Source organism: Dama dama, chromosome 22 (genome assembly GCF_033118175.1).
Source record: "Dama dama isolate Ldn47 chromosome 22, ASM3311817v1, whole genome shotgun sequence".
Classification (NCBI taxonomy): Eukaryota; Metazoa; Chordata; class Mammalia; order Artiodactyla; family Cervidae; genus Dama; species Dama dama.
The window spans coordinates 38,796,414-38,812,246 of record NC_083702.1 but is presented as its reverse complement, the minus strand read 5'-3'; the positions used below and the strand labels follow the sequence as shown (position 1 = coordinate 38,812,246).

At 33.6% G+C, this 15,833-nt stretch overlaps 1 protein-coding gene across 2 annotated transcripts in view; it reads left to right on the top strand.

The window, feature by feature from the left end:
* ERGIC2 (ERGIC and golgi 2) overlaps positions 1–15,590 on the top strand; it is a 43,311-nt gene extending 27,721 nt beyond the window's left edge. For both annotated transcript variants that reach the window (XM_061125203.1, XM_061125202.1), the window contains exons 9-14: positions 665–720; positions 1,539–1,637; positions 4,962–5,059; positions 10,545–10,707; positions 13,265–13,347; positions 13,509–15,590. In XM_061125203.1, coding sequence (XP_060981186.1) covers positions 665–720; positions 1,539–1,637; positions 4,962–5,059; positions 10,545–10,707; positions 13,265–13,347; positions 13,509–13,571 — 562 coding nt within the window. In that variant the 3' untranslated portion in view covers positions 13,572–15,590. The remainder of the gene's footprint in view (positions 1–664; positions 721–1,538; positions 1,638–4,961; positions 5,060–10,544; positions 10,708–13,264; positions 13,348–13,508) is intronic.
* Positions 15,591–15,833: the final 243 nt, after the last annotated feature.

Genomic DNA, 15,833 nt, shown 5'->3' with positions numbered 1-15,833 from the left:
GGAAAATCATTTGGTTTGTATCCTATCCATATCATATCTGGGATTTTGAAAATAAGGAACGCAAACTCTAAAGCCCAATTAAGCAAAATGTTCTCTCCCCAAAAAAATACCTGGATTCCAAAAAAAAAAAAAAAAAAAACCACCTTGATTCCAAAAAAGTACTCAGCTACTGCTATTACAATTTGAAGTTTATTAGTACGTTTTTGAAAATCTGTTTTTTCTCATTATGTAACTACATAATGTTTTCAGTTTTGCATCTTGGCCCACAAAACCTAAAATATTTACTGTCTAAGTCTTTTCAGGTGGCTCAAAAGAGACATGGGTTCAGTCTCTGGGTCAGGAAGATCCCCTGGAGAAGGAAATAGCGGCCCACTCCAATATTTCTGCCTGGAAAATCCCATGGGCAGGCTGCAGTCCATGGGGTCACAGAAGAGTTGGACATGACTTAGCAACTAAAACAATAACAATAACTTTACAGAAAATGTTTGCTAACCCCCAGTTTATTGCATCGAGATGAATAGATTTAACTCCTTAAATCATAGGTCAAGTATGTTATATTATTTAATTCTAAGAAAATCATATAGCTTAGGAAAGATCCCCTTTCTGATTTTAATTCGTTATGTATTTAAACATTATTACTTTAATCTTTTTTCCCTCCTCTCAGGGCAATTCCACATCCCCGAGGTCATGCACACTTGGCAGCACTTGTCAACCATGACTGTAAGCAGTTTCTGAAATTTCTTTCTGGGAATATATCTGCGGGAAAAGTTTGTTTTTAAATTTTTAGTGCAGGTGCAAGGTGAGGCTTTGAAAGTGGGCTGCTCTGAAAGAAGATATCTACAGGAGAAAATAAATGATTGCGCTTAATGACTAATCCATTTTCTCTTGTCTTTAAGCTACCTATAATTCTATTTAGTCATAGCTCAGAAGTTGCTGAGGTTAGGGGAAGAGCCTTAGTGTTCTTTATATCACTTAGTACACATTTCTACTAATTTTTACAGATAATGAAGAGAATATATTTGAAGTTTCCATATGTAAATTTAAATAGGGATATAAAGTATTCAAGTTAGTTTCATGTAATGGTTATCATAAAATTTAGTTTTTAAAGTCTCTGCTGGAGAATAAAAACAATAAATTCCATAAAAAACAAATATGGTCACATTTAGCAGTGATGTGTATTAAAAGTATATCTGATCAGTTTCATGGATATCACCCCAGTTCTTCTAACAACACAATCCTGTTTCTATATGATGATTTGGACTAGAAAAGGATTGGTTTTTTTTGTTAACAGAATTAGATGTTGTATTATTTCTTAGATGTTAATTTGTATATAATTATGAAATTTGCGATACAGCACTCCTATGTATTCATATACATTTTTCTCAAAACAATGTGGTTTTAAATACAGTATTATCATACCACCAGATTTTAGATACTTTCATTTGAGAATAGATAAGAACATGAACTAGTCTGTAACATGTAGTTTTAAATAATTTAATGTCTCTACTTAATAGTTTCATTTTTTTTTTGCTTCTTAGCTTACAACTTTTCTCACAGAATAGATCATTTGTCTTTTGGAGAACTTGTTCCAGGAATTATTAATCCTTTAGATGGAACTGAAAAAATTGCATTAGATCGTAAGTATTTAAAAATTACTGTTGGAATTTGCATGTACGCAAATTGTTCTTGTAACTTTGATAAAACATTTTAATTAATTCTATTCCTAACCCCCTTGTAATAGATAAACAAATCTTTTAAGTGGTTTAAATGGTTGATAATCATTAAGTGACAATGTTTTGTGGAGAGAATGTCCTAGTAGTGGATGAATTTGAATGTTAAAAAATGTACTGTGAAACAAACAAACAAAAAAAAAAATGTACTGTGAAACAGAATAAGGAATTAGTCAAGAGTAAGCAGGACAAGGAGTAGAATTTAAAAGCTCTCTAAATGTATGAAAGGTTAATGTAAGAGGGTATAATTGCTTTTCCATATTCAACAAAGAAATAGTAAAATAAAATTTGAACATTATAAGAAGAATTTCTTTCTTTTTATAGATTCAGAGTTCTAAAATGCATGCTATACTTACCATATCAGAAACATCTCTGGAGAAGTTTACAAACATCAGAAACCTGGAGTTTTTCTAGAATGGTTTGTTGTTAATACAGAAGTAGTTCAGATATTTTTTATAACTGTTTGTTTTAACCATCTGTTCCATTTAAAATTTCAGCTTAACCAAATATGAATTGATTATTTTCTTAAATTTTGTAGCAAGTTATCAGTTCTCATATTGCCTGAAGATTTTTGGTTGCTTTTCTCCTTAAATACTCATATTGTGTGACCTACCTTGAGGACTTCTAAAGCTTCCTATGCTTTCCTTTTGCAAAAGAAGTCTAGCCTCTGCAAAACTAATTAAGGATTTTATTTTTTTTAATTCAAATAGATTTATTAATGTACAGTATTTTACTCTGTTAGCACAGTGTTGTAATCAGATACATTAAAGATGCTTTATTTAGAATTTTCACATTCATGAGTATGTTTCTGTTTGGGAATGTTTCACTTAAGAAAACTTGACACATGTGAGTAGAAACATTCTGAGAGTTATAAGCTTTATTCTGTGTAACCTCATGTTAAGTATATGTTCATTCCACAGCGAAATATATTAAATATTACCTGAGGTGCTCATTTGAAACATGTTGGTTAATACTTTGTTTCAGGATCCTGAAATGAACTATAAATTTTTATAAAGAAGCAGATTTAAAGATGAACAGATTACTTTTCAAAAGACTTTTGAAGTTCACTTGTTCCTAAGTTCAGAGAGACTAAGGTGTTTAGAGTTATTTTGTAAAATGCCATGAGATGAACGTCAGCAGGTTTTCAAATCTTTAAAGCATGTATGCTCTTCTCCTGCCTAATATATATTCTGTTGCGCCTCTTTTTCAAAAAAAAAAAAAAAATTCAGCATCACAGATCTGGTGGGATCAGGTAACTGCCCCCTCTGATGTAGGAGTTTTCAAGGGTTTACTTAGCAGTGACATCTTTAATGCTGTGCAGATTTGGACAGCAAATCTTGCAACAAAATCTAATGCAACAGCATTTTCTGCCTTGCCTGGTCATTAAGTTACCTAGCAATCTTATATATTAGACAAATAGTCTGTAGCTTAAAAAGCTCTGGCGTTTCTTTGACCCTCATGGGTTATTATTCATTGCATTGGTACTTCACTCCTCATGGTATGAGATTTCGTTTGTCTCTCCTTTTTTCCTGCAAGTCTTAATTTTCCCACACATGTGTACAGCATTGGTTGTAACCCCACCACTCTCAATTTCATCTTTTTTCATAAATACTTAACACTTGAACACCTTCTGTCATTTTCACGTTACTATTTTTATTTATCATATAATAGAGTTATAAAACATCTAAAAAAATAAGCACAGATTGAGCGGTTTACTTCATATCAAAGAACAGCTCAAAGGATGAAAGCTCAGCTGACAAGTCAGTTATTGGTGGTAGACAAAGTTGACACCCTCTTGCTCTAATATTATCTGTGATAATATTTAGGATTTAAATTGAAATTGATTATAGAAGAACTGGCCAAAAACTGTTCGTGTTTTTGAAAGTGATGGTACAAGCATTAGGTGAACTAAGAAGTGGTGAGGTTGAAATAGGCTTTGGTTTATTTTGTTGGAAACTTGTCTAATGTAGTGTTAAACAGACCATTACTCTTACTTCTCCCTTCTATCTATAGTTTTACCTTTCTCTCTTCTATTCTGAATTATGCTGAGATAAGAGACTGAAAAATTGAATTGATGGAAATAAAAATTTATTCATGCTGAGCAAAAGAAGCAAGACACACCAAAGTACATATATATACTTCCATTCATATGAAATTCTGGAATCGGCAAAACTGGTGTGTAACAATAGAAGGTAGATTAGTGGTTGGGCTAGGCCAGATATGGAGGGAATGGACTGAAAGGGATTCAAAGGAACTTTGGGAGGGTGATTAAAATGTTTTATTCATGTACACAATTTTCATAGACAATTATTACCATATGATGTGAAGTATGTCACAAACATAATGAGGCCCTATCACTTACCTAACTGAAATTATAGATAAATATATCTAGTTCTACATTTTCTAGAGTGTAAGATCTAGAGAATTAACATGCTTTTTATTATGTGAATTGTTTAAAATCAATAATTAGTAATATAATGCTTTTTCTGATGTATTAAACCTAGAAAAGCCTAGTGACTATGTAATTATAATCCCTTTAATTACATAGTGACCCCAGGCCATCATTGAGTAGTTTCTTTTTTTTCCTGCTATCATATTGATTCTTTGTATTTATCCAAAGATTACATTTTGATTCATTTGGCTGAGCGGTACATACTTAGTCACTCAGTTGTGTCGACTCTGTGACCCCATGGACTGTAGCCCACCAGGCTCCTCTGTCCATGAAACTTTCCAGGCAAGAATACTGAAGTGGGTTGCCGTTTTCTACTCCAGTTTGGTTTATTTGTCCAATGGCTAATTCAATTTTGGTTTATTTTTTTATCTTAAGATATTAGTAGAAACTGAAAATGTATCTTATGGTGGTTATATACTATTATAACTTTATTTTTATTAGTTTCTGTACTATAAGGAACTGCTTTTTTATTTTCCATATTTTATAAAAGGATGCAAATGACTGTAAAGGATATCTAACGAGGTCACTAGCTCATCTATTTTTTTGACGTCTTCTAATAGATATGTGTGTGTGACTTTTATGCTTACTGATAACTTACTTGTTTTATCATATATGAATTATTGCTTTCATTGATTCTTTTATAATACTTTTTTGTTAGACATTGTTATAAATAGCATTAAATCTCAGATTAGATGTGTTTAATAGAAGAATGATATATTTGGAAGCAGTTTCATTGCTACTGGATTGATGGAAAAAACTACATTTTGTTTTTATTCTAGACAACCAGATGTTTCAATATTTTATTACAATTGTGCCAACAAAATTACATACATATAAAATTTCAGCAGACACCCATCAGTTTGCCGTGACAGAAAGGGTAAGTTGAATCCAACTGGTAAAATGATTTTTTAAATCTTGTATCCTACACATATATATTTAAAAGTTTGTATCATGTACATTGTTATTAGATGTTCATAGGACATTTAGAAAAACTGACAAAAAGATAAACATTAAATTTCAAATTAAAAAATTAAATTTCAAATTTCAAAAAAGAAATTTAATAAAGTTCAAAAGCATTAAATTTCAAAAAGTAGAATTCTTTTTTTTAACACATATATTATTTTTGAAATTATTTTCCATTATAGGTTTAAAATGAATTTTTTAAAGCATTTATAGTTCTGCTACAAAATTAGGTTGAAGTATCATGTAATGTCCTCCCTCGCTTAATTTTTGGAATGCATTGATTGACCTTTTATTTCAAGCAAATAAAATATCAGAAATGGGTACTAAATATATGTTTTAGAAGAAGAAAAGAAGTAGATTTTAAAAATCTAGAATGTTTTCTGTCAATAAAAAACTGTTAAACTATGATGATATTAGTTATTTTACTTTTAATATCTTAATTTTTAATGTTTTCCTATGTATTGGTATAAGGAGGTTTTTATCTGCCAACAGATTTTCTAATTTCACCATTATTTTTTAATTAATGCACCTACCCTGGGGCATGCATGGTTATTGTGACTTACATAGCAGATTTAGAGGGTTTTCCTTCTTAAGTTAGGGCTTTGTATTCATCTATTAATAATTGAGAGGAAAAACATTCTGTAACCTTAGGGTAGAGTGGCTCTATAAATATTGACAGTGAGGAGCAGAGTTTTAGAATTGGACAGTTTAACAGATTTCTCATCTACTCTGGGACCATATTTTCTTTCTTTCCTTCTCTTTTTTCTTTTGTTTATTTTTATATGTTATATTTACTTATTGTGTTCAAATATGATAAATATTCAAATACTAGTATCCAGAAAAATTCCAAAATTTAAGTGCTTTTAAAAATTTGCTTTCCTGCATGTGAGATTTTCCATTGATAATCTTATGACTTGTGTTGATTATGCTCTCAATAACTGTAGAATTTTCTTTATTCTTAGGAATCTAAGTACTGAAGTTTTTATGGATGTAGTGTCATGTGTTTATAACTTTTCAAATGGTTCAGAAGAGAAAAATCAAGTGTGTGTATATATATATATATATATAAAACTGTGTGTGTGTGTACACATAGAAACTAGCTAAAGTGTCTATAAGTATATATTGTGCTTGCTTTTCTGTATGGCTGGGAGATACCATTTCTTACTAAGGTTGGCAACACTGGAAGGTCAGGCATTCTACACAGTGACAAGGCTTTGGGGAAAATGAGTGATATACATTTCTAAGAAAGTGTAAAGTGGCATAATAGCTTGGAAGGGAGTTAGACAATATCTGGAAAATGATGTATGTGTTTACCCTTTGACACAGCAGTCCTACTTCTATAAATTGAATCCAAAGATACAAGAGAATAGAAGTGATATGTATATGAGGCTATTAGTTGTGTTATTTGTAATTGCAGAGACTGGAAACAACCCACATGGCATCCACACATGGGGTAGCATGCGACCTTAAAAAGAGAGAGGGAATATACCTGTTTACTGATATGAAATTATCTGCAGGATTTTTTTTTTTTAATAATAAAAGTAAATCAAAAAGAAAAACAAATAGAATCCCAGAGCATTTGGCCTTTGCGGGGTGTGTTTGTACTGATAGGGTAACTACAAGAGTTGTGTTTCACTGTCAGAAAAAGTAACTGAAGTTGGCAGAATGGATAGATGATAAGGTCAGCACTGACCTTCATTGGTCCTGAACCAAAAGTGAAACGTTATGTTGTCTTTTGTTATGTCACCGTGATCCCTGAAACAACATCCACTCATATAGATGGTGACAGTGTGTTTATTATTTTGGCATTATATTTAACTTATCAGAACTCTTAAGATGAAGTCATTTTAAATTGGAAACTTGATCAATGGCTTATAAGGAAGCTTGTAAGGAATAAGCTTACAACAATAGTTCTGTTGTGCTAATAAGCAAAGAGATTTTGTAGTGCCCACGTGAGTTGCTATAATTTTCCTTGTTATTTGTCTTCCTGAAGCTTGTAGTTTAGTTACAGTGTAGTAGAAACAGGTAAGGCTTGACACAGAAGTCATAACAAAGCTCTGGGTATCATAGTTGTTTCATGCTAGAATGTTATTGTTCAGTTACTCAGTTGTGTCTGACTCTTTGCCACCCCATGGTCTGCAGCATGCCAGGCCTCCCTGTCCTTCACTGTCTCCTGGAGCCTGCTCAAACTCATATCCATTTATTCGGTCCTCTGTCGTCCTGTTCTGCATTCAGTCTTTCACAGCATTAGGGTCTTTTTTGATGAGTTAGTTCTGTGCATCAGGTTGCCAAAGTATTGGAGCTTCAGCTTCAGCATCAGTCCTTCCAATGAATATTCAGTATTGATTTCCTTTAGGATTGACTGTTTTTGAACTGTGGTGTTGTAGAAGACTCTTGAGAGTCCCTTGGAATGCTATGGTAGAAATTTATTAGAAGTTTGCAAGCTTGATTTTTGAAGTATAAACAGGATGAAACAAAACATTATTTTCTTTTTTTTTTTTTATTATTATTATTATTTTTTTTTTCCAGTGGGTTTTGTCATACATTGATATGAATCAGCCATGGATTTACATGTATTCCCAATCCCGATCCCCCCTCCCACCTCCCACTCCACCCGATTCCTCTGGGTCTTCCCAGTGCACCAGGCCCGAGCACTTGTCTCATGCATCCCACCTGGGCTGGTGATCTGTTTCACCATAGATAGTATACATGCTGTTCTTTTGAAATATCCCACCCTCACATTCTCCCACAAAGTTCAAAAGTCTGTTCTGTATTTCTGTGTCTCTTTTTCTGTTTTGCATATAGGGTTATCGTTATCACCTTTCTAAATTCCATATATATGTGTTAGTATGCTGTAATGTTCTTTATCTTTCTGGCTTACTTCACTCTGTATAAGGGGCTCCAGCTTCATCCATCTCATTAGGACTGGTTCAAATGAATTCTTTTTAATGGCTGAGTAATATTCCATGGTGTATATGTACCACAGCTTCCTTATCCATTCATCTGCTGATGGGCATCTAGGTTGCTTCCATGTCCTGGCTATTATAAACAGTGCTGCGATGAACATTGGGGTGCATGTGTCTCTTTCAGATCTGGTTTCCTCAGTGTGTATGCCCAGAAGTGGGATTGCTGGGTCATATGGCAGTTCTATTTCCAGTTTTTTAAGAAATCTCCACACTGTTTTCCATAGTGGCTGTACTAGTTTGCATTCCCACCAACAGTGTAAGAGGGTTCCCTTTTCTCCACACCCTCTCCAGCATTTATTGCTTGTAGACTTTTGGATAGCAGCCATCCTGACTGGCGTGTAATGGTACCTCATTGTGGTTTTGATTTGCATTTCTCTAATAATGAGTGATGTTGAGCATCTTTTCATGTGTTTGTTAGCCATCTGTATGTCTTCTTTGGAGAAATGTCTGTTTAGTTCTTTGGCCCATTTTTTGATTGGGTCATTTATTTTTCTGGAATTGAGCTTCAGGAGTTGCTTGTATATTTTTGAGATTAATCCTTTGTCTGTTTCTTCATTTGCTATTATTTTCTCCCAATCTGAGGGCTGTCTTTTCACCTTACTTATAGTTTCCTTTGTAGTGCAAAAGCTTTTAAGTTTCATTAGGTCCCATTTGTTTAGTTTTGCTTTTATTTCCAATATTCTGGGAGGTGGGTCATAGAGGATCTTGCTGTGATTTATGTCGGAGAGTGTTTTGCCTATGTTCTCCTCTAGGAGTTTTATAGTTTCTGGTCTTACATTTAGATCTTTAATCCATTTTGAGTTTATTTTTGTGTATGGTGTTAGAAAGTGTTCTAGTTTCATTCTTTTACAAGTGGTTGACCAGTTTTCCCAGCACCACTTGTTAAAGAGGTTGTCTTTTTTCCATTGTATATCCTTGCCTCCTTTGTCAAAGATAAGGTGTCCATAGGTTCGTGGATTTATCTCTGGGCTTTCTATTCTGTTCCATTGATCTATATTTCTGTCTTTGTGCCAGTACCATACTGTCTTGATGACTGTGGCTTTGTAGTAGAGTCTGAAGTCAGGCAGGTTGATTCCTCCAGTTCCATTCTTCTTTCTCAAGATTACTTTGGCTATTTGAGGTTTTTTGTATTTCCATACAAATTGTGAAATTCTTTGGTCTAGTTCTGTGAAAAATACCGTTGGTAGCTTGATAGGGATTGCATTGAATCTATAGACTGCTTTGGGTAGAATAGCCATTTTGACAATATTAATTCTTCCAATCCATGAACACGGTATGTTTCTCCATCTGTTTGTGTCCTCTTTGATTTCTTTCATCAGTGTTTTATAGTTTTCTATGTATAGGTCTTTTGTTTCTTTAGGTAGATATACTCCTAAGTATTTTATTCTTTTTGTTGCAATGGTGAATGGTATTGTTTCCTTAATTTCTCTGTCTGTTTTTTCATTGTTAGTATATAGGAATGCAAGGGATTTCTGTGTGTTAATTTTATATCCTGCAACTTTACTATATTCATTGATTAGCTCTAGTAATTTTCTGGTAGAGTCTTTAGGGTTTTCTATGTAGAGGATCATGTCATCTGCAAACAGTGAGAGTTTTACTTCTTCTTTTCCTATCTGGATTCCTTTTACTTCTTTTTCTGCTCTGATTGTGGCCAGAACTTCCAACACTATGTTGAATAGTAGTGGTGAGAGTGGGCACCCTTGTCTTGTTCCTGATTTCAGGGGAAATGCCTTCAATTTTTCACCAAACTCTCCAAAACATTATTTTCTTACTCAGTGTGCACACTCTGGTAGGTTTGTAAATTTAGTTACAGTCCTTTCAAGAAAAAAATTTCATTTAAAAACTGAACCAGTAGTCAGTCTTTCAAATTAATACATTCTTTCTTCCTGTACTATATCTCATATAGTTTAAAATGAACAACAGAAAGTGAAATTGTTTTAAATTTTTTCAAATGACAGGAAGTAAGTATAATTATTTTGTAAATTCTTAGCGAAGAAATATTACAAAAAAGTATGTTAAAATAGGAATGTATTGGGTTGGCTAATAAGTTCATTTGGGTTTTTCCTTATGATGCTACAGAAAAACCCAAATGAATTTCTTGGGCAATGCGATGGTTTTCAATGATTTGGCCATTGAAGAATGTACCATATAGTTTTAAAGTCTTGGGTTAATAGAGACCTTGTATGTAAAGTGATTTTTTTGAGAAAATAGGAAAGAATGATTCAGTTCTTTTGATTGCTTCAAAAGCCAGCCATACAAAGAATACAGGATAGAGAACTTGATCTAGCAGCACAATTCATGAAGAGATTTGGATGTCTTGTTCTTGTTCAGGAGGGCTGGAGGACTTCCTGTTGACTGTATGCAAATAGCCTAATGACATGAATCCTGTTGTGTCTTCCTCCTCTCTTTCCCCTTCCTTTTGCCTTCCTTTAGGAACGTGTTATTAACCATGCTGCGGGCAGCCATGGAGTCTCTGGGATTTTTATGAAATATGATCTCAGCTCTCTTATGGTGACCGTTACCGAGGAGCATATGCCTTTCTGGCAGTTTTTTGTAAGACTTTGTGGTATTGTTGGAGGAATCTTTTCAACAACAGGTTAAGATTCATTCCTGGTTTTTTTTGTCTAATTTCTAAAAGTATTGCTCACACTCAATCAAGATACTTTTGCTCAAAAGGGGCAAAAAAAATATACATTTTCATGTTTTGATATTTAAAGAACTTTTTCTTTAAGATTTCATTTCAGACGTCAAAGATTGTATTGATTAAGTGTTAAACTTAAGTTCACTGCATTCAGTGACTTAAGGGAGATTACTTAGTGTGGTTGGGCTTCCCAGGTGGCACTAGAGGTAAAGAACCTGCCTGCCAAGGCAGGAGATGAGAGAGATGTGGATACGTTCCCTGGGTCAGGAAGATCACGTCAAGGAGGAAATGGCAACTTACTCCATTATTCTTGTCTGGAGACTCCCATGAACAGAGGAGCTTGGTGGGCTATAGCACATAGGGTCGCAAAGAGTCAGGCACAGCTGAAGGGACTACACACACAGTGTGCTAGAGAGAGCCTAGAATTGAACCCAGGTTGTGTCATTTACACGGTGGTAGCCCTGTGTCAGTCACCTACATTTTCTAAAATTTCCTCTGGATAAAAATGGGAATAATAATATCTAACTTGCAAGTGTGTTGTAGGATTAGATGAGAAAATGCCTGGAAACAGTAGATAGTTTGAACATAAATTTTCTTTTTCAATTAAGGTATTTTTAGCAGTACAGAATATAAAATTATATTTTACGATACATTGCACTATGAAATACGTGCAGCCAAATTTTAGTTAATAATATTTTATGAGTTCTGATCATTTTGCTTTAAGGTTATGGGATTTTCTCAAAGATAACTTGAAAGAAAAAGAAGTGCTATATTGTGAAAGTTAAAGTGTTAGTCACTCAGTCATGTCCGACTCTTTGAAACCCCATGGACTGTAGCCTGCCAGGCTCCTCTGTCCATGGAAATCTCCAGGCAGAAATACTGGAATGGGTAGCCATTCCCTTTTGCAGAATTGTAATTGTGAAAATTTGAGTGTTAAATATAGAAAGAAAAATAAAATAGAAAGGATAAAGGAAATATTAGATTGGTGCAAAAGTAGCTGAAGTTTTTGCATTGTTGAAATTTACCATTTGATATTAGAATACATTCTGAATGTGCTTATGTATACATCATTTTAACGTGCATTTCTTTATGTTTTTGGCTAGTGACTTATTACTTGCTGTTTATTTTATATATATTTTAGACTATGGAAATGATGTTAGACAAAAAGCAAATTTAAGCGATTTTCTTGAGTTCAAAATGGGTTGTAAAGCAGCCAAGACAACTTGCAACATCAACAGTGCACTTGGCCCAGAAACTGCTAATGAACATACAGTGCAGTGATGCTTCAAGAAGTTTTGCAAAGGAGACAAGAGCCTTGAAGATGAGGAGTGTAGTGGCCGGCTATTGGAAGTTGACAGCTTCAATTGAGAGCCATCATTGAAGCTGATCCTCTTAGAACTACAGAAGTTGCAGAGGAACTCAATGTCAACCATTCTCTGGTCATTTGGCATTTGAACTGATTTGGAAAGGTGAAAAAGCTTGATTTAAGTGGCTGCCTATGAGTGACTGAAAATCAAAAAATTCATTTTGAAGTGTCTTTTTTTTCTGTGCAACAACAAGCCATTTCTCAATTGGATTGTGATGTGCAACAAAAAGTGGGCTGTATATGACATCCAGAGATGACCAACTCAGAAGCTCCAAAGCATTTCCCAAAGCTAAACTTGCACCAGAAAAGGGGGCATGGTCACTGTTTGGTGGTCTGCTGCCCATCTAATCCTCTGTAGGCGAAATCATTACATCTGAGAAGTATGCTCAGCAAATCAGTGAGAAGCACCAAAAGCTACAGCACCTCCAGCTGACACTGGTCAACAAAAAGGGCCCAATTCTCTACAACTTCTCCAAGCATCTTAATCACTTCTTACAGGGAAAATGCTTCCAAAACCAGCAGGAGGCAGAAGATACTTTCCAAGACTTCATCGAATCCCTAAGCACAGGTTTTTATGCTATAGAAATAAGCAAACTTATTTCTCATTGGCAACAATGTGTTGGTTGTAATTGTTCCTATTTTGATTAAAAAAAGATGTGTTTGAGCCTGGTTATAATGATTTAAAATTCAGTCTGAAACTGCAGTTACTTTTGTACCAACCTAAATAGTTCCTTTTTTATGCTAACTTCTGTTTAGTATTACATGGAGTTTATATTTGGAATTATATTTTTTTAAATGAATGAATAGCTTTTTAATGAAAGTTTCGGTTACTGCTTTATTTATAACAGTCATTTAAATTTGTGGTAGTGTAAGATATATTAAGCACCTTTGAAAAGATTGCTTTGTCAGGGTCGTGAATTATGTGGCCTTCTGATTTTGAAAAGAAGTTCACTTATTTTAAAATCCAGTTGTCTTGATATTTTTACCTGTGGATGTCAGTAAAGCAAACTGTTTCCTTCCTTAACCTGTTCCATTGTAATTAGTTGAGTTTTTTATTCTGACTCACAAATTTAGGAAGTAAATAACATAGGAAGAAATTTCATTAAAAACATAATTTAATTAAAAACAAACATTTTGTTGTTACAGGCATGTTACATGGAATTGGCAAATTTATAGTTGAAATAATTTACTGTCGTTTCAGACTTGGAGCCTACAAACCTGTCAATTCTGTAAGTGATACAGTGATGTCCATCCTAAGTCATAGTATTATTGTTAAATCTAAATATTAGCTCTTGGTGCCTGAAAGAAATTGCCCAAAATAAAGCATTATGTTTAGAGGAAATAGTGTAAGAAATAAAACTCCTACTTTGGTCTTTTTGTTCTTCCCTAGGTTCCCTTTGAAGATGGCCACACGGACAACCACGTACCTCTTTTAGAAAATAATACACATTAACACCTCCCAAGTAAAGGAGAAGAACTTTTTGCCTGAGACATAAAACCTTTTTTAATAATAAAATATTGTGCAATATATACAAAGAAAAGAAAATATGAATGAGAAGCAGAAATCAGACCTGGGGGGGAAAAAAAACCCAAACTGAAATCCTATATGTTTCGTGTCTGTTACAAATGTTCTAGAAGAAATTATGCAGCTAATCTAATCAGTGAACAAGCCCAACTGGAGTATTGCTTTGAACATGACCCCTTCTGATATTTTCATAGCAGATGGGCAGTATTGAAATCAGACCTTGCTTCTTGATGACAAAGAGCCTGAAGGAAGAAGTCAAACCACATCTAAAGAAAATGGCATTGATAAGTGCAAATGTTTTCATCTCTTTGTTTTTTTAAAGATATGATGTCAGAATAAAATATGTAAAACATATGGAAAACTAGTCTAGATTGTAAAAAGTGTGGGCAGGTCACATTGCTAATAAAGGAAAAGGCGGGGTCCCTATGTTATAGCCATATTACTGTTAAGCCATAATGACAAGACCATTTATCCAGTTTTGGGTCTTAGGATGGTAATCGCTTTTCTTTAAACTCTGGCTATTGACATTTCTGATTGTTCAAGGCAAGGTCGTGAAAGACTAAGGTAAATGCTTAGAGGGGCAGATGCTGTAACATGTAACAGAGGTATCATTCACAAATTGTATAGTGGCATGTATGCAGGGTGAAGGAAGCACATGTTTAAAAAAGATGCTAAGTTTCCTAATCTGATCCCTATTCTTGTTATAGTTTGGAAACAGGGGGAGATCCACTGCTAATGATGAAAATTATCAGTTTGTAAAATATCAAGAGGAAAAGTAGCATTTTTTATGTGTTGTGATAGTGGGCAACAGGGTAACTTTAAAATAGAAGTATGAGGCAAATATTTAAGTAAGACAAGACAATGTCAGATCTGAGAGATTATCATATTAAACAGTGTCATATTAAACATTAATATGATTAAATGTTTATCATATTAAACATTTTAACTGTAAAACTGTATTATGAAAGAACCATCTGCATTCAGAGTGTCCTGAATGTGATTGATTCTGTATTAGATTGTGTTGGTCTAGATTTCTTACTGTTTAAGGATTAATTTTACATTTCTAGACTATAAAAGATTTAAAAAAGAAGGGTATATCACTCAGGTGCTGTTAAAACCTAAATTTGAAATATGTGTGCCAACATCATTTTTACTTTTGTAATGCTTAATAATAACAGTAGAAGAATCATCAACCAATTCCTCGTGGTTTAAGTCTTTTAGGGAAATGGGGAAACAAAAATTCCAGGTAAGTAACAAGACCAAGACTAAAAGACAAGATTGTAAATGGTTTTTAGAGAATAGGACATCACAAGTTAATTCCTTTCTGTTAAAAGGTAAAAGGAAAAAAATGTCCTTTTGAAAGCAGTTGGGGCAGATAATGGAAAGAAGAAGAAATACTGATAAAACTACTTTATAGTAAAGCTTATATAAGAATGCTATTTTGCAAATAATAAGCATCATTGTTTAAAATATACAGTTAATATGATTAAGAGCCATTAAGTTAACTGACTAATATAAGTGACAAGTTTATGCTTTGAAAGATTTTCGAATTCAGAAAATTCCAAATAATGAATGGCCTTCTCATTATTTAGAAATTTCTGATTTCTTCAGATGTTATTTCCAATGAAGGTAGACTAGGAAAAGGAATTTTTAATTAGAATTTTAGCTATTTTAGACTGAATGTTGGTTCTGTGAATCTGCTTGTCAGAAAATTCGATTAAGTTTCAGGGTTATTTTAATAGGAAAAACTGTTGATTTAGAGCTATTTTCTTTCAATTAGGATTATAACAGTTGAGTATCTTTAAGAAGGATTTTAAAAATTATTTTGGTACTTATATATGATTTTTAATTGTTACCGTTTTGTTCTCCAAATACCATATTAAAATTGTAACGGTATTAATCTGTCCCATTAAAACTGAGTATAAAAAGAATTTCTTTGAAGCAAAATCCTACTTTGCCATTGATTTCCATTTTAAAAGTTATGAAAGGTTTTCACCTGAAACTCCTGGAGTAGTCAGGGTCAGATTTTGGGCAATCAAAGTATTAAGATTCTGACCAGCCCTTTGTATGATGGGTGATGAAGTACACTTGTGTATTAGGATTTAGTAGCAGTTTTTGACCTCACCAAGTGTTTCTTTTCCATGGCAGAGAACACTGTACTGGCCTATCTGTCTATTGGCATGTACCTGG